Source organism: Epinephelus fuscoguttatus, linkage group LG3, assembly GCF_011397635.1.
Source record: "Epinephelus fuscoguttatus linkage group LG3, E.fuscoguttatus.final_Chr_v1".
NCBI lineage: Eukaryota > Metazoa > Chordata > Actinopteri > Perciformes > Serranidae > Epinephelus > Epinephelus fuscoguttatus.
In genome coordinates, this window is record NC_064754.1 from 13,623,373 (window position 1) to 13,642,343 (window position 18,971).

The window sequence follows — 18,971 nt, forward strand, 5'->3', positions numbered from 1 at the left end:
TATCAGATCACGACATCACCCAAGTCCGTGTGCTGTCCACAACTGGAACCAATGAATTTAATTTTTCTGTGCGGCCTTCAGACTCATACTGGTTTGTCACCAGTTCTAAATCTCCCTCTGCCCAGGGCTTTATGTCTTTTGCTGACATCTTTAGAGCCCGAAAGTGGGGGTGAACACCAGAATGGGAAGTCCTTCTCTGTATGTAGGAAACGCACAGCTTCCTCTGTCCAGGCTCCTGACATTTTCTCACTGTGGGAAGCATGCTGTGCTCAGGACGTTGGTTCAGATTCACATTTACAGCAGCATTAAAAACAACTTAACCCAACAGCCTAATGCACTATGTCCTCTTCAGGTCCAAATAACAAAATAGTGGTAAAGTGGAGCTGATAGGAAGGAGTGAGAAGGCTCAGTGTTATGCATGCAAGCATACACAAAGTGCATGAGTCGCTCATTTAGGAAGTTCAAGAGTTGGGTTTGGTTTTCCACTTTCAGGGATCCTGGTGGTGTCTCCATCAGGGCACTGGACTGAGCTTCCAGGGGTCTTTGAAAGGTCTTCAGAGATCTATGAATGGTCTTCAGTGGCCCTCAAAGGGTCACATAGAGGTCCAGCAAAATTTTCCAGGCAACCCTAATTAAATTACTCAGTCATTTAATTCAGTAGAATTCAACATAGTAAAAAACGGACACCGTGATGACTGTTTGACGCCAAATTTAATATACTTTAATATTACTAGTGTTATAATTTGGTGTCTTTTTTTAATCAACAAAGCTTTAATGTCTCTCCTTGTGACAGTTAGCAAATGGGATATTTGTATTCTATTAATATAAGATGCTTAAAGAAGCCCATATTTAAATTATTCCTGGGCTTTTTTGAGAGCACAAAGATGTATATGTATTTATTTATGCATGACAATATACAACCACAGTTCTGGGTTAGATCTGGTAAATTGCCATTTGATTCCTGCTCTCTCCCTCCCTCACTGTCTGAGCTGAAGTGAAAGTGTAGACACGAGATCTGCAAATATTTGAGCCTGAAATATTATATTAATTCATGTTGGATGAAGATCTTACGTTGCATGTTTTTAATAAGTTGGATATGAGAGCTCATGAGTATAATCTGCTATAATAAAATAAAAAGAGTAAAGAATAGCCTTGGTCGTTTAGGTCGCAACTTGTGGCGAAACAAAAAGGAAACCGTCACGGGCTCTGTAACATGGTCACAGCGGTTAATTCAAGGTTTTACAGCTCCGGAGATGCAGCGGGCTTTTGTTCCTGAGGAAGACGAGGGAAGCGGTCAGGAGGTCGGTCACAGTGTCAGCTCGGGACCGGCCCTGGCATCTTACTGGTGCTCATTTTCATCAAATGATGGATTTTAAGTTTTCTCATTAACCTAAAGCTGAACTGCAACTTACCGTGATGTAACTACGCCTATGTGCTAGACAGTAAATATGTCACAGAGCTGGTTTACATCAACAGTGTTTTAATATTTCTTAAAGTTTTAAATAAATCACCAATGTATATTATTATTATTAGTATTATTATTGTTTGTATTATTAGTAATAGTAGTAGTATTTTTATTATACGTTTAAGGTATCATCTCGTATTTGGACGCATGAAGCTTGACTGTTATTTCGGGATGCGTCTGCAGTCAAACCTTTCCCAACTTTATTGTGGTCTCTCAGTTGTTTTGGATCTTTTTGAGAATAATTTAAGGGCTACAAAGGTCAGTTTAAATGTAAAATACTACACGTTACGTTGTCAACAAAAATCTCATGTAAATTAGTGTTTCTTTTACCTCTTGAATTTGAGGCAAATTATACAATAATTTACTGTAATCAAAGAAAAAAACCAATTTAATTACACATGTATAGAATAGGCTACATAACAATATGGCTTTATATGCAAACATATAACAAACCGCGAGGAAATGGCTGGGATCAAATAGCCTAAATGATTGTGACTTTTTCATTCTCATACCAGAAAAATGAAAACAGTATCGCCATTTTTCACATTTGTGACATTTTTATGTGATTATCAGTGAACATTTGAAATTCGAGCCAACTGTGAGTGGGACACACACACACACACACACACACAAATCTGCTTTTTGCAGCAATAAAATAAAAGTATTGATTTAAGTCCAGAAGACTGACATGCATTGCACAAGTGCAGGACTGGCTCGTGTCTGTTTCTGTGGCCTTCACGCTGTGACTATTTGACATCATGTCAGCTGGAAATATATGGACCAGTGGTTCCTTCATTAGCTCTGCTAGCACGGGCTAAACCAAAGAGGATACCAGGTCCCCCCAAAAAATGATAGAAAGAAACATTTAATAAGATTTACAATAAAAGAAGAAGAACAGATAGCACGCATGGATAACAGATATGATCTACTGCCTGATCAATACTGAGAACATGCGGAGTTGCAGGACGCACCAGCTGCAAATCAAAAGCATTGAGGAAATGTATTTCCAGACACCTCCTTTGAATCCTGGATTATGCAAATACACAATTTAAAGCATCTTAATATAGGCAACAACATACAAAATACAAAAACACATAAATAGCCCTGCTCATATTACTGACCGTGTTGTGATAGGCTACTGGCTCCCTTATGCGTAAACTTTAAATGCCAGAAAGAAGACCAGGACCATTTCACTTTATTCTTGACCTTGCAGGCTAATTGTTGTTGTGCATACGCGTGCGCGTGGCCCCTGCGTGTGTACGCGCGCGCGTTTGCGTGCGAGAGAGCCAGCAGGTCTACTTAGCAGGCCCATTGACATTAAAGAGAAGTAAACAGACCCTGCAGACGGGGCCAGAGGAGGGGGCGGGGGCTCGCCATTGGTTGACAAATGCTATGAAGTGAGTTTCTCCTCCCCGGTAGTAAAGATGACGTAGTAAATCAGAGACTCTCCCTCTCTCCTTCTCATACAGACAAGCTGGCTTTACCACAGCTCAGTAGGCTATCAACTAGACAGTAGTGACCCAGTGCCTGTCCAGACTGGTCCTGCCTTGCCAAACGGCTCTGAGGCTGACAGCTGCTCACTGGCGCACAGAGGAGGATGAGATGAGAGAGAAAGGAGGAATAAGCTGCGCACTGTGAGAGAGTTTCTGAAGGAAGAAGAGGAGGGATAGACGCTGCTGTGTCTTTATAACTAGAGGAAGAGGGAGAGGAACAATGTCTTAGAGGAGGAGGAGTTGTTTGGACTGAGCTGAGCGGCCTACTGGGCCACATAAGACAGGACTAGCCCGGGTCTAGCCTACTGTTGCACGGAGGACCGGCCGTCACGGTGGGAGCGGGCGGGCTGTTTCCGTCGGAAGCCGCTGGGTAGGTTATTGAAGATGCAAACATCTGCTCCGGACAACCGATAAGCAGCGAAGGCGAGCTCACTGCTGCAGCATCCGAGAAGGACCTGCGTGTGTGCGTGCGTGTTGGAAGGGCGTGCATGAGAGAGAGAGTGTGTGTACGCGCGCGCGTGAGTGCGTGTTTGTGTGTGCCACTATGAGTCTTGTGTCGGGCTTCCCTCACCACCCGGTCATGCACCACCACGACAGCCACCACTATTCCTTGCATGCAGCGGCCGGTCGGTGTCACGAGGACACCGGGGCTCCTCCGTACTTCACGAGCTGGCTGATAAGCCACGCGGATATGAGTCCAACCGAGTACAGCCTCGCACCCGGGTACAGCCCTGAGTACCATGGCAACAGCGGCGGCGGGTCCACCGGCGGCCTGGACCCGCACCATCACCATCACCACCACTACGGACCCGGCGGCTTGGTCCCGGGGGCCAGCGCCATCTCGGTGAACGGAGCCACGGTCGGTATGCACCACCACCACCACCACCACACACATCCACGGCCCGTGAAGCGGAGACCCACAGCCAACCGTAAGGAGAGGCGGCGGACCCAGAGCATCAACTCGGCCTTTGCGGAGCTGAGGGAGTGTATCCCAAATGTCCCGGCCGACACTAAGCTGTCCAAGATTAAGACGCTGCGGCTGGCCACCAGCTACATCTCCTACCTGATGGACATCCTGGACAAGGACGGACAGCACGGGGACACGCAGGCTTTCAAGGCCGAGCTGAAAAAAACGGAGGCTCGGGAGGAGAGGAGGAAGAGAGAGGCGGTAAGAGCACGTATGCACCGTGACACAGCCTGTGGACCTAAATAAGGGCACCAATTGTACTCAAGGTTTTTTAATAACATGAGAGTAATTAACTTCATCAGACATCAGCCTACCCGATCAACTAAATCTGACATACCCTCATATTTTCTGGGTTTAACCACAACCTATAGTCACTCCCATAGCAGGCAACAATTCACTGACAAATAATTTGTGAATTATGTTTCGGGTAAGTACACAACAGGCCTGCCTTGGCTCTATAATTACAGGCCTTCTCCAAATCTTGAATTTAGCATACATGCCGCATAAGCTACTGAGCAGCAGACACATTTCACAGACAGGCCAGTAATGGAAAAACAACAAAGAAGCAAACAGCTGAGAGCTCAGAGAACTAGGCAGCTAGTTTTAGAGATAAACACAGATAGTTTAATTAAACAAGTGGATTAAACCAGCAACTGCACCCACCTTTAAAAAAGAATTTAAAATGATATTATACCTATAACAATTTGGCTGGCGTGACGTGTGTTGACCTAAATTCACAGCCTCTGCAGGAAGAAGATTTTACATATTGTTGCTGTTCATAGAGTTAATTATTTCTGGTGCATCTCACGAAGATAAATGACTGAAGGTCACAGATGAACGTGCTGTAAATACTCTCTCTTCATTAGTCCTACTGGAAGTGGAAAAGGCAGCGTCCGAGAGGAAACACACCATTGGGTTAATGTATATTCATAACTGAATAACATAAATATTTGCTCATTCCCATTCACGCTCGCATTAGAGAAAAAAAGACCATAAAATAATACAATTTGGTGTGAGATCAACGTGCGTAATGGTAACATAGAATTTGCAAAATATAGGCCATTTGATAACAGCTCAGTTTTCACACATAATGCACTTTGTGTAATTTTATTTATTCAGATTCAGTACTAGTTTTGCTTTGCACATAGAAAAAGCGACGTGAATAAATTATTTTCTAAAAAAAATACAGTCCTGTTTAAATACAATACTTTGCGTAAAAGGCCGTGTGTCAGCTGGATTTATGGAGGACCCTGCGCGGCTGTTTTTTAAAGGTCGTGGGTCACCGGCCATCATTGCTTTTACAATTGTGACGTGCAAACGAGGTTATTTTTTAAAAGGATAATGTTGTGTTGACTCGACGGGGTAGTTATGTCAATGTTTGACTGGTTTAACCTGTGATAGGCGATCCCAGGGTTATAAATATTTCTGCACGATGACAGAAATGGCACAATAAATAAAGTTTACGCGGCTGGAGACACGGATATTTTTGCTGATTGGCCATAGCTTCATTTATTGAGAAGATGGAGACGGAAATCTATGTAAAGGTGAGATTAATCGTGCAGAAAGGACAAAGTGTAAATTATGAAACTGCTTTCCTTTTACGTGATTGTTTTATAATCATGCACAATAGCTGTATCCGCCATCTATGGAGACTCCATAGGACTATATTACACGGTATCACTGTTGCTAAACACCATTTAGATCTCCTATCCCATCCTAACATGACATTACATACAATGTTTTGTCATGTTTAAAACTGAGTGAGAAGGTCAGAGAGCTGGCATAAAAATCAGGAGTGAAAAAAAGGCACAGCAGCTCAGACTCTTCCTGTGCACACATATACACAAATGGAGTGTAATCTCAGCCCTATTTATTTGGGGGAGGAATTTAAACAGCCAATGAAGCATATGGGGTGACTGCTAAAGAGAGAGTAAACAGTAAAATATAAGTGTGTTTACCCCTTTTTTATACTAAACTCTTGGCTGGTTACCAAAGGAGAGGAAAAAAACTTCCCCATTTAAGCATATAAGCAAAAGCTTTTACACAATAATGGTTTAGTCCAAGTGATCAACAGTGGAGCCAGAAAATTGGTTGCCATCCTCAGACAGCTTGGAGCCAGGAGGGGCCAGGTTCAGCCATGTAGACCCACCACTATTATTCCTAGCAACACTTTTTTTGATGGTTTTGTCCTTTACAGCCGCACATATTATCCACATGATTTTGGTTTCCAGCTCTGCATATATATACGGCCCATATCCCATGGCTGCAGCTTTACAAGGCCAGGGTTTATTGTTTGAAACATGCAGGAGATTTAACCCCAGTCCAGCTTTGCTCTTTCAAACACAGTAGCCAGTGTAGAATTAATACTTCATTTATATTTGAGTTACATGGCTAGATGTAGGAATTTACAGTCTTTTTATTTACTATTATTGATTCTATGCTTTGACAAAACTCGCCGCCTGTTGTTTTGACACACATTAATCTCACAATAAATGGCTTCATCATAACATCCTACCCTATCCTACATCAAGTTGAGTCCTGCATGGAAATTACGTGCAGATATGAGCAATGCATGACCGTTTGGTCCACACAGAGCAGGTCAGAATAGACTAGAGGAGAATCGAACAGAATAATTATTTCCTGTCTGTTGCCTAGCGTGCTGCCTATAGGAAGTGTGCTGCATAATTGAAGCCAGAAAGCAATTTTTCCTCACATTTCAAACTGCAATCACTAATAGAAGGATGTGGTCCTCTTAATAACTCATGTCAACTCTGTCCTGAAACTCAAACACACACACACACACAGCCCTGCTACAGGGACACTACAGATAAATCACATATATGAGCAGAATTTTTTAATTTGTTTTAAAACTATAAATTCTTATTAAGATGAAACTTGTAGCAGAGGAGTGAGCGAGTGAGTGTAGCTTAAGTAAGCACTTAATGTTGCTCAGTCTGCTCTTACATTAATGATTGAGCGGTTAACCCATAAGTGAATTTAAAGTGTATTTAAGAGGATGACCTCTAAGCTTGCAAATAAGGGGGGACTTGAGGTAATAAACTCAGTCATTTCAGGGACCCTGAGTTTATATTACGCTCTGTGTGTGTGTGTGTGTGTGTGTGTGTGTGTGTGTGTGTGCAGGAGAGATTCAAGATTCTTTTGCAATTCATAAGATTTTTTTCTTCATCCACACTGTTGTATGTTTTGTGTCACTGATTACAGCTTAACTCAGGCAGCATCACTGTGGATGTTGTTGTACCACAGTGGGATAATCCAATGATTCAGTTTGTGCAAAATCAATAGAAGCAGGAACAGGACGCTGCTGGGTTTTAACCAAGACAGAGCGGTTTGATCAGTTTCTTGTTGTACGCTACACTTAAAATACATTTTTTAAAATTAAAAATATGGGCATGATCTTTAACTTTAAGCTTTAACTGCATTATCTTATCACAGTGTAGCGGCAAAGTGATGACAAATGTGAATTTAGATCATTTTCTGAAATTATTTCTGATAAATAGATTAGGAATAAATGTTTTATTTTATTTTATTTTATTTTATTTTACCAGGAACAAACCTCTCCTTTACAAGAATGTCCTGTCCTGTCAAAATTGCAGACCAACAACATGTAGAAGTTACAATTTAAAAAAACATCAGAGCCACAGCAGAACAAGAAACCAGGTCAACATATACTGGATCAGACAGAGGTGTTATATAACATTATGTGACATTATAAAATCATCAGTGTTTGGTGACAGGCCTGCATGTTACTGAATGAGTCACGGCACACCTTTTCATTTTATTCTAGTGTTTATTTGACTGTTTTTACTTCTATCTCTGTGGCATTGTGGTTCTGTAAGTGATACAGAGTAAACGTGCAGCATACAGAGAGCTGTAAATTTACATGCTAGTGCTTTCGGCAGCCTGACTAGAGACAGTGATATGTATCACGTTCGGTGACATGTAGCCTGCAGACTAACAGAGCCTGACTTCTGTCTTGACAAGTGACTGCTGGAAACAAGTGTCATGAGTGTGTGTTTGCAAGAAGCTCCAAAAATCCTTCAATTAGGTGTGTGTAAATAATAAAACACTGACAAAACCCCCATATTAAGTTAATACAAACATCACATGTAAAGATCTACTGGCTGTTAGCTTGCTTAAATATTTAGTGCAGTTTAAGTTGAAGTACTGAGACATTATTTATTATATTAAGTACGTTGTGTGTTCATTATATTAATTTATAATCTGAATGTGTAAACAAATGTGTAAAAAAAGTAGTTATGCCTTATGACAGTAGATGAACATTTATGTTTTCAAATGATTATGAAAAAGGTTTTTATAATGACATTATAATTTGCTAATTAATAACAGTGACGTGGAACAACAGCATAAAGTGGAGGCCCAGTATAAACTCAGTGTGCTATAATTTTAATAATAAAAATAATTCCTTATTCACACGTCCAGTCAGTATTTCATCCACATTCTTATTCTTGTTGTTGTCCCTTGTCTTGTTACGATTTTTAATGTGTTACCTTTTGTATAAACCATTGTTTTGTACTTTTGTTCTGAGCAAGGAACAGATCGCAGTGTCACGGCAGCTGCGGCCTGTAGCATACACCATACACCATATACCATTATACTATAGGAGTACCCAGTAGAAACAATGGGGATGAACATGTTTGGGTGTCTGCTGCATGGTTGTGTATATCATTACGCGCAGACTCCTCCTGTTAGCAGTAATTACAGACACGTCCTGCTGGCAACACTCGCATTTTATTGGACCTTATGGCTTTGGTAAAGCACCTGGACCCAAACAGTGTGTTTGCCAATCCGGACCACTTTTTTTTTTTTTTTTTTTTGGTTAGGCCCATTTCGTCCAAATTTGCTGTTTTTCTTCCACACGCAGAGAGTCACCGTGAACTCAAAGATTAACGCAGACTGATATTTTATACGCGTAGGCCTATTTCAGCACCAAGTATAAAAGTGTTGAGTCCTTTTTTTTTAATAAACTCTTGTCTGTCTTTGTTTCTCTTTAATGTGTTCATATAGATTGCTTGTTGCAGGACCACTTACAAGCTGAAATCGCTGCATGCTCAGAGGGGACACAATGTTAAAATCATTTACGCAACTTTAAGTAATACAAAGAAAATGCTGCGTTTTAACAGCGCAACTATCGCAGAATAAACTCTCATTGCAACAGAATATTCTCTGCAGAGTGATGAGTTATTGATGCAGGTGATCTGTCCCGTTTGATAAACGCTCATATCTCCAGAGATCACCGTGGCTCCTCACTCTGCACAATGAAAGAGGCCTGCTCACGCGCCGCTGCTTCAAAGTCGCAGTCAGATTTTAAATGCATGCTCTTGCGGATGTTGGCTGGTGGGTTACAACGTGTTTACCGGAGTGAACAGTGGTTCACCGCTTCACAATTGGTGTGGGCTCTGCTCGCTGGGAGCAACGCGACAGTGCCACATTTTTATGAAGTATGAAGAGAAAAATGATGAGTCTGGGCTGATGGTGCAAATCCTGCAGATCCCGTCCTTCAGCACAAATAAACGGACTGAGTCAGGATGACTATATTAAACATTGTTGGAAGATACTGCAGCAGGTTGGTGTCACTGTGTCATCAAACACGAGCCTCAGTGACGACACGAAGTCCATTCATGATTTGCACTGGGTGCTGAGGTTACACAGTGTCATTATGAATCTTTTTTTTTTAATATTAATATACAAATACTTATAATTTCTCTACTGGCCTATTTGCTGTTTTCCAACTCGGCCTATGGTCCTGCTACTGACCCTATTGTCTCGTTGTTTTCCGCTTTCTTGCACAGAACACACGTTAAATTCACTCAAATCAGCAAGTTCGATTAAAGGTGTAGATTTCTCCTTCAGTAGTTACAACATGTGCATTTATCCCCCCGTAAAAATATTAAAGCAGCATATACATTTTATTTTTGACAAAATTAAAGACATTTCAATTATAAATTGGTGCATAAAAATTCACCAGAATGCAGGAAACGGGGTGTTTGACGGTCAAGAAATTTTGCCCCAAACCCTTCATATGTGTCCTCCCCAAATATTGAAACGAAACCTACGCCCTTATCATAATTATTATTATTATTACGGACGTGTACAGTCAGGGTTTTTTGCGAGTATTTGTGCTTTTTTTAAAAAAATGGGGACGACATGTTTTGTTTTGTTTAAAAAAATGCATAGCCCACATCGCTCAATAAATACTAATATTATTATATTGCTCTTTTACCATATAACATATTAAAATATTTTTATTAGACTAATCATGGATTCAAAGCTTTTGCTAGATTAAAACTGATAACAATAAAAAGAATAATATAATACAATTACATACAACAATAAGAATAATTTGATCATGTGTTTAACATTAAAGGACAGTTGAACCTGTTTTTTTACAACGTCAAATCCTTAAGTAAATAAGGTCTAACTTAAATAAGGTCTATAAACGATAGGTTTTACTCAAGAAACGCTGTTTTATCCGAGCACCGGTGGTCAGGTGACCATATGAAATTGTGGAGCTTATAAATACATGTTATTCCTCTGTGTAAATGTAATTATGAACACCTATTCTTTCGCATACTTGTTTATCCAGCTTCGTTGTCCTTGTTCTCATAGCTGTTACGTCCTTTTATCTGTAGGCCTAAATACACTGAGAGCGATGCAAAACCCGAGTCATATCGCTTGTGTACTTGGCCAATAAAAATGATTGTGATTCTTCAGCATCGTAATAAGTCTCATAGAGAAATCACTGATGTGGAGCATTTATGAAATTGGGCCTGTCCCAAATAAAATATCATTACACTCAACACACACAAACATTGGTGTGGGTTTTGTTTTAAGGCTGGGAGTAAGGCAAGAAAAAACTTACTATCCTACATTCTGGTGATTTTTTTTATTATTATTCTATTTATTTAATTTTTGGCAACAGTTTGTGCATTTTCTGCGCCAGTTTATGGTGTTAATTGGTGTCTTAGATTTTGTCAAAATAAAGGTCTTCTGCTACTTTCAATTTCTTTATTGGTCTAAATATTGAGGCGGATGTGTCCCCTGCGTCCCCCTGAAGTCTACAGATATGGCGACATGAAATCCAATAAGTGCACTCATGTTGTGTTCTCAAAAAAAAAAAAAAAAAAAAAAGTAGGCTATCATGGTGTATAACCAGGGGCAAAACTGTGGGGGCATTGGGCTGGAGGGGCCTGTAGAGAGAGCAGGCCCTTGCATGAGATTAAGATCTTCAAAAATAAATAAAAACCAAAATAATTAGGCCTATAGTGTCCTCAAAAAGGTGAACCCATCTGTTGTGGGTCTCTTTTTTCTTTTTATTTATTTCTTTTTAAATATGCTTTATATAAAATCTAAAAACTATTCAATGGAATGATTCATTTCTTACCTTTGTTATTTTTGTCAGATATGCAGGGATGATTGCTGGGTAATATTTATGTTGATGTTGTCCAATTTGTTTCAAGACAATAGGCTACATATAACGAAAACGATTTCCGTGGTGCTGTTTAGCTCTGTTTTCTGTCGTATAACCCATATAAAGTTGATTTAAACACGCATCAACGTGCGTAAAATAACTAACACCAAATGTCTTGTGTGCGCAGGTGGAGATCCCAAAGACAACGTCATCATCCTCATCGTCATCCTCCTCGACAGCGGGCGATAAGAAGAGTAAAGGACGGACAGGATGGCCTCAACATGTCTGGGCCCTGGAACTCAAACAGTAGCGCCTCCTTCCCTCCATCCCTCACTCCCTCCGTCCTGACAGCACCCTGTCCCTCCTCCAGCTCCTCCGGGAGAGTGATGGGACAGTCATAGCGCGCTCTGATGAACTGTACCGGCGCTCATTATCATCATCATGACCTCTCTGGATCGATCGAGAACGGTGGACGCTTGTGTAGCTCCGTTCATGTTGGTGAGACACGAAGAAAGTTGGAGTTCCTCGTAGAGCATGATTTCAGATTTATAACTCCCCACACCTTTCATCAGCGACCCCTGATTCCCTCCTTAAATTGTACCCCGAGAAAAAAAAACCCTCATGAAAATTTTAACCAAAAGAAGGGGGTCGCCAAATGGAAATATCCCGCATGTTTTATCAATCATCATTCCCCTATAATTCAACATATTTGATGTCAGTGGAAACTTTAGGACAGGCTCATTTAAAATACAGTCTATAAGCTTGGATGTGCGTCACAGCAGCTGGGTTGGATAGGTTTGATAAAATCCATCGTACATTTGAATCAACAGGAAACACTGCAACCAGTCCAGTCTAATGAAATAGGTGCTGTTTGGTGGATGGGATGTATGCCGAATTAAAGAGTGGTCTATAAAAGCTCTCAGGTTCTGTTCTGCCAGATGTGTAGGGCCCTACGTTTCCACTGAGCGAATATACCACTGCTTAGATAATGAACGGAGACCGGCGGAGTCTCTCTTCCTGCAGAGGGGAAACAGGACCGGGATAGGCGGAACCATTTCTCCCCTTTCTATCCAAACACCTCCCATTAAAACCACCACCACCACACACACACACTCTCTCTCTCTCTCACACACACACATATATGCACGGGGTGTTGACGTGCTCTCTGCTTTATTTAACGGAATATATTTATGTGCAATGCGGCCGTGAGAAGGACCCGAGCAGCCACTGCGCTGACTCACACCGGACATTTTACTGAGCAGGCCTACCTTTGATTAAACGACAAGGTGTATGTGAAGTCTCTCTCTCTCTCTCTCTCTCTCTCTCTCTCTCTCTCTCTCTCTCTCTCTCTCTTTTCTCTCTCGCAATTTCTGGGTTGTAAATGTATTGACGTCACGGTGATGACGACGTGTCCGTGTTGTGGTGTGAAAAATGTGGTGGGAGACTAAAATAATGCTTTATGTGGGGTGTAAACAGTGTCATAAATTTAATAAACCACCACCTGGTGATGCAAAGTGGATGATTTCTTACTTTCAGTGGGTCAAAGTGGATTGTGTGTAAATTTAATACTGATGTCTGAGAATGAGTCAGAAGTAACAAGAGAAAGTTTCCACATGTAGCTCCAATGAGCATTTGGACTCAAGGAAAAAAAGACATCAGCCTAAAAGTGTGTGATGTGCAGCATTATTATGAACATGGCTCCCTATTTCAAAGCAAAAAAATGACCAAAAAATAATTTGAAATAGTTACTTTCATGTCACGACAAAAACGGAGCCAGGATTTAGTGTTAGAATTCTGGACAGGGACAAAAATTAGATCATATGTGTGGATTTTGTGAACTTGTGCATTTACCCCCACCCTCCCCCCAAAATATAAATAAAGAAATAAAAATAGAAAAACAAGAAAAATAAATTTCCATTATAAGTTGATGGAAAAAGGCACAAATTGGTGCAGAGAAATTTACCAAAATGCAGAAATTTAGTCTCTGATGCTCAAAATTTCCTGATGAGGACCCCCAAACCCCACTTCATATGTTTCCCCCTACAATTTGAAACAATACCTACGCCCCTAAAGAAGATTACAGCCTGTGTTGCATAGAAAATGTGTGCCAGATAATAAGATACAGATATTTAAAATTGTAGGACATAGTCTTAATTTATTTTTTAGGCTACCCTTTTTCTTAAAGGCATCTAAATTTTAGTTACAAGCACAAAAAAATTAGTGTGACTTCATGACATAAATACATATTTTCTAATGTAATTGTTTGTTCTCAACTTACAAAAAAAAATAAGGGTTTCGACTCTGTGTTTGCAGCTACAACTGCAGCCTACAAACATCTAACAGCCTCATTAAAAACTCAGATTTAGTTAGACAATATGGTTTAACAATAGTGTTAATCCTATTGTAATAAAGATCTGAAGAAGTGCAGTTCATGTGCCTTATTCACAGCTGAATTACAGATCAGGCCTTCAATAGGCTGTATCTTCAAGTTTGCAGTGCAGTGTGAGGCGTATTAAAATAGTGCAATTGTTAAGTTCAAGTCTTGATAAGCTGGAAAATATGTGAACACAAAATGGCATTCTTTTTTTTTTCTTTAAAAAAGGGGGAGCAGCGGCCCTGCCTTATGAGGTCAGATATTAAAATTATTACCCAACATCCAATGAACTCCCAGCAGATCTTGCAGACGGTTCCTGGTTCATCTTTTCACTTCCATGTTTCTCATGGTTGTGTGACATGTAGTTTTTCAATGCAGTGGATGATTACAACAGATATTTAGCATGTTTTCCCAATGGAGAAGCAGTTTAGAGATGACTGGGTTGAATTTGTGATTTGTTCAATCTCTTAGGCTCGATTGTAAAGCTTCTGTGCCATGGTGTGAGTATAGTGATCATAACCAAAGAATGATGGAAAAAGTACAAAAAAGTCTTCAAGTTGGAAGAAAAAACATCAAAAGGACCAGAAAGGGCCATAGTTTACACAACAGGGCCCAGTTTGAAGCCTGGGGTCCACCTTCAGGAAAATCTGAGAATTAGCATTTCCTGCATTCTGGTGACTTTTAATGTATGTAAACAACCACAAAACCTAAAATCAAATCAACTTGGGTCAGAACTTTTTTGAAAACGCAAACAGAAAGTTCAGGTACTAGTAAACAATGTGATAAAGCCTCCTAATCCCATGGTGCTGACTCTTTCTCACACTTCTCTCACATTTTTATCGTCCTGAGGGATTCATTTTACACAGTGTTAGGAACCTGGAATTGTTCGTCCATTAGCAATGCATGGATCGGCTCTGACGTCATCTGTACACATAAATTATCCACATGAATGACTTATTTTCTCCAATTTAGAGACCTGCACCCACATGGACATTTCACTCCCCCTCCACCAGTCCCGATAGGCTTTGTACTGTATTGATGTATGAGTGTTTTCTTTAACAACATGATGATTACAGAGGCTGCTTTCAGTAACTGTAACATTTCCATGCGTGCAGTGATGTCACTGCTGCAAATATCGTGGGACCAAACTAAAAACTGTAGCCTTAAACTTGACAGAGGAAACAGAGCTAAACTTATAGCTTGTGAAATAATCAGTGATGTCACCGTGCTGTTCCTCGAGGCGCACAGTGGGGATGCACTTCTAGTTTCTGCTGTGGTGATGGCTGCAAGTATTTAATAAACCCAATATCATAAGTGTGACGATATGGTATCATCCATCCATCCATCCATCCATCCATCCATCCATTTTCATCCATTTATACGGGGCCAGGTCAGGGGGGCAACAGGCTGAACAAGGTACTCCAGACGTCCCTCTCCCCATGCAAGGTTTTCCAGCTCCTCCTGGGGGATCCCGACATGTTTCCAGGCCAAACAAGATATATAATCCCTCCAGCATGTTCTGGGTCTGCCTACCAGTTGGATGTGCACCCAGGAGGCATCCTGATCAGATGCCCAAACCACCTCAACTGGCGCATTTCGACACAAAGGAGCAGCAGCTCTACTTTTAGCTCCCTCTGGAAGTCTGAGCTCCTCACCCTATCCCTATTCTGAGCCTAGCCACCCTACAGAGCAAACATATTTCAGCCACTTGTATCCGCAATGTCATTCTATCGATCTCTACCCAAAGCTCATGACCATAGGTGAGGGTCGGAACACAGATGGACCTGTTAATAGAGAGCTTTGCCTCCTGGCTCAGCTCCCTCTTCACCACAACAGTCCAACACAATGCCTGCATCACTGGTGACGCGCAGCAAACTGCCTGTGCATGTCCTGTCGTGATATGATAACATCTACAGTAGACACATCTTTCAAAATTCAGCTAATGAAGTGCTCTGAAACAAACAGGTTAATGTCCCTGTGGCCTCGCTCCTGGATCTGGCCATGCTAAGAAGCATCTACACCTGAAAGCATAGATCAGTTTGTGTGTCTGCATACTGTACGTCTCTGTGATGTCCATCTCTCTTCACATCAGGAAGAAGGAGAAAAACAGGTGCTAAGCTTCAGGAGACTTGATGTATTTAACTATTCGCAACAGATCCAAGATAGTGTATCATAAATTCAGCAGTGAATGACATTCAGCAATTATTGCTCTCGTTTTGTTAGCAGTGCCGGTCGTATTTGTGTAACTGTTACATATTACGTTGGACAGCAGGAGGATTTGTTGCTGTGTTTGCTGCCTGTGTTGACACACTTCTGTGATTTGTGACACAGATGAGGGAATATCGGAGCCAAACATTCTCATATTCCACGTGAATAATAACCAGGAGACTAATGTGAAAAGTTCTTCAAAGCAGACAGAAGGTAATAAATTGGATAAGTGATGTAAGTCTGTTTTGCTTCTGTCCAAATATCAATTGCACGAAAAATGTTGGCTTTGGACGTTTCAGCAAATCACTGATATGTTACATTTGCATGTTATTATGAAGTGCATACATTGAAACTTCACATTGAAACTTTGTGTTTCAATAATGCTGTGGTCAATGTGTGGTCAGGTTTAGGCACAAAAAACACTTATGGTTACAGAAGGTCATATTTTGGCTCAAAATACCTGGTTTTTGAGGGTACACTCCCAGCAGGAAAAGCATTGATGTCTTCGTAAAAAGCAAACTGCTTTACATGCCTTAAAAGCCACTGGAAACACAGCAACAGGTCACTACAAAACACCCACATTTGGTGCCTAAAAAGCTGTTGGAAACACAGCAGTGACTCATTAGATTTGTTTTTTATTTGTTGGTCTTAAACAGTGGTCTGCAGCTTGGCAGGTGTCTCGCCTGGGTGACACACCATCCACCATCCTCTCCTCTTCCTGATAACAAAGTCAGCTCATTTACTATGCCACTTTAGAAATGTTGATATGATATGAAATGTACAAATGTAACGTATTTGTTGTTTGCAGAAATGTACAATGCCAACATCATCTGGAGGCTGGGCTGCGTCGACGTTAATACATCACTGTCAAAGTCATATGACTTTGACAGTGATGTTTGCTGCTGCACCTGCTGTTTCAGACAATAGGCTGAGATTCTTGCAAGCAAACCCTGCAACATTCTTCCCAGCAAAGGCCTTATCATGTTTCTGTGGCAAACTCTCATGTGGAAAGTTGTGATTGGTTTCACTCACTTCTATAATTTTCGGCTGCATTTGATTCTGGTGCTGGCAGCATTTTTTGCTGTAAAGACCACAAAGGAAATACTGAGGATTTTTTTTGTTTTAAGTTAGGCTAGGTTTATTTTAGGGATGCACAATATTGGATTTTTTGCTACTATCCAATATGCCAATATGTAACAACTCATTTGAGCGATAACCAATATCGAAATATCCACTTTTGTCCCCAACTTATTTCAGTGATCATCTAGTCTCTTCTGTAGTGGAATTAACATCATATTATGCATGCATACTCTTATCGTGATGGCCCACCAGTAGATGGAGACATGAAATACAGTACTTTTAAATGTATGTAATATTCATTCATTGTGCAAAATAACAATGAGCTTGTCATGTAAACCTTATCCATACTGGAGAGGGAGATTTTCTTTATCACAGATAACCATTTTCCCCCAACATGGGACAGGTTCTGTTTGGTGCATTTTGACCAAAAATAAAATTGGCTCAGAATGTGAAAAGTTGGTTCCCAGCTGCAACAAAAAAAGCAGGTTTTCCTTGAAGACATCAAAAGGCATGTCATATTCTACAGCTTAGAAAGAGAGTCCTGCAGGAACAGTCCTCTTCATCTCCTTACAACTGATAGTTGGTCCGTGCTTTTTTTAAAAAATAAAAACAAACGTGTGATAACAGAATAAATCCCTGCGGGAAATCAATGCAATCCACTATATTGCTACTGTTTACTTCCATTGTGCAGTCACTAAAAATAATAATACATTAATTAATTCATTCATTTTCCATAACCAGTTATCCTAGGGATGTGGAGGGCCTGGAACCTATGCCAGCTGACACTGGGCGAGAGGTGGGGTACACCCTGGACAGGTCGCCAGACTATCACAGGGCTGACACATAGAGACAGACATTCACACTAACATTCACACCTACGGCCAGTTTAGAGTCAACACTTAACCTAACAGGCAATTTAAAGTCACCAATTAACCCGCCCTGCATGTTTCTGGGTTGAGGGAGGAAGCCGGAGTACCCTGAGGAAACCCACGCTGACACAGGGACAACATACAAACTCGGCATTGGTTGCACACAGATCGTTTGCTTTGGCGGCAACTTACAGAATTGTGTTAGATTAACACAAACTATTGATGTTCAATCAACACAAATACTTCATATTGATACAAAGTAAGTGAAATTTGATTCAATTAAGTAACTTAAACACTTTCATAATATTACTTAAATACAATTTGATCACTTACATTGTGCAGCACCCTCGGTTGACACATCCTTGCTAAATTGTACCAAGGTTTCAGAAGTCCTGAAAGGAACCATTTCAAGATTTCAAAAACTGATAACTACTGCAACACTCCAATACAAAAGCATTATCCCATCTTAAGACTCAGTAGCTACCTAATTTAATAATTCTATCATAAGAGCCACTTAAGCACATATTTATATTTAGTAAAAATGTCTGTGTTGATGTTGCATATCATATAGGTTCTGCTATTATTTAAGTTTTTAGTTTAATATTTTTACTAGTAGTAGACTATGCTAAGGTTATGTTTACATTTATTTTATTCATGTGTTAGAATATAGGCAAGTTTTTATGACATGCATGGTGCCATAAGGCAGTTTAGTGTGCATGACAAAAAGGAGACTGTTGACAACGACATGAAGTTTGTATTGGTTTGGATCGTAATAAGTTTTTGACCAGGTTATGCAGGGTATAAGTGTATGATAACGGGTAATACAAGGGAATATATAGAAATAGGATATCAAGTCATTAGTTGACCGTACGAGATAGAATTTCAGAAGGACTTGGCCTGTTGTTTTGGGGTTTTTTTGTATTCCCAATAAACGTTGTTCAACTTTTTCCCTGCCTCATGAGTACCGTGGATCTTCTGAAAAGGAACAGAAACACGAGTCAAAACCGAGACATCTCACAGACTTTGCGGCCGAGGAACTATGGAACTTTGGTGTGTTGAAACGGC

General features: G+C 40.6%; 1 protein-coding gene across 1 annotated transcript; it reads left to right on the forward strand.

Moving 5' to 3' along the window:
- The first annotated feature begins 2,937 nt into the window (after positions 1–2,937).
- Positions 2,938–13,233, forward strand: hand2 (heart and neural crest derivatives expressed 2). The gene is made up of 2 exons (XM_049570676.1): positions 2,938–4,126; positions 11,563–13,233. Exons 1-2 carry the CDS (start codon positions 3,503–3,505, stop codon positions 11,683–11,685), a joined length of 747 nt encoding a protein of 248 aa, XP_049426633.1. The 5' UTR covers positions 2,938–3,502; the 3' UTR covers positions 11,686–13,233.
- Positions 13,234–18,971: the final 5,738 nt, after the last annotated feature.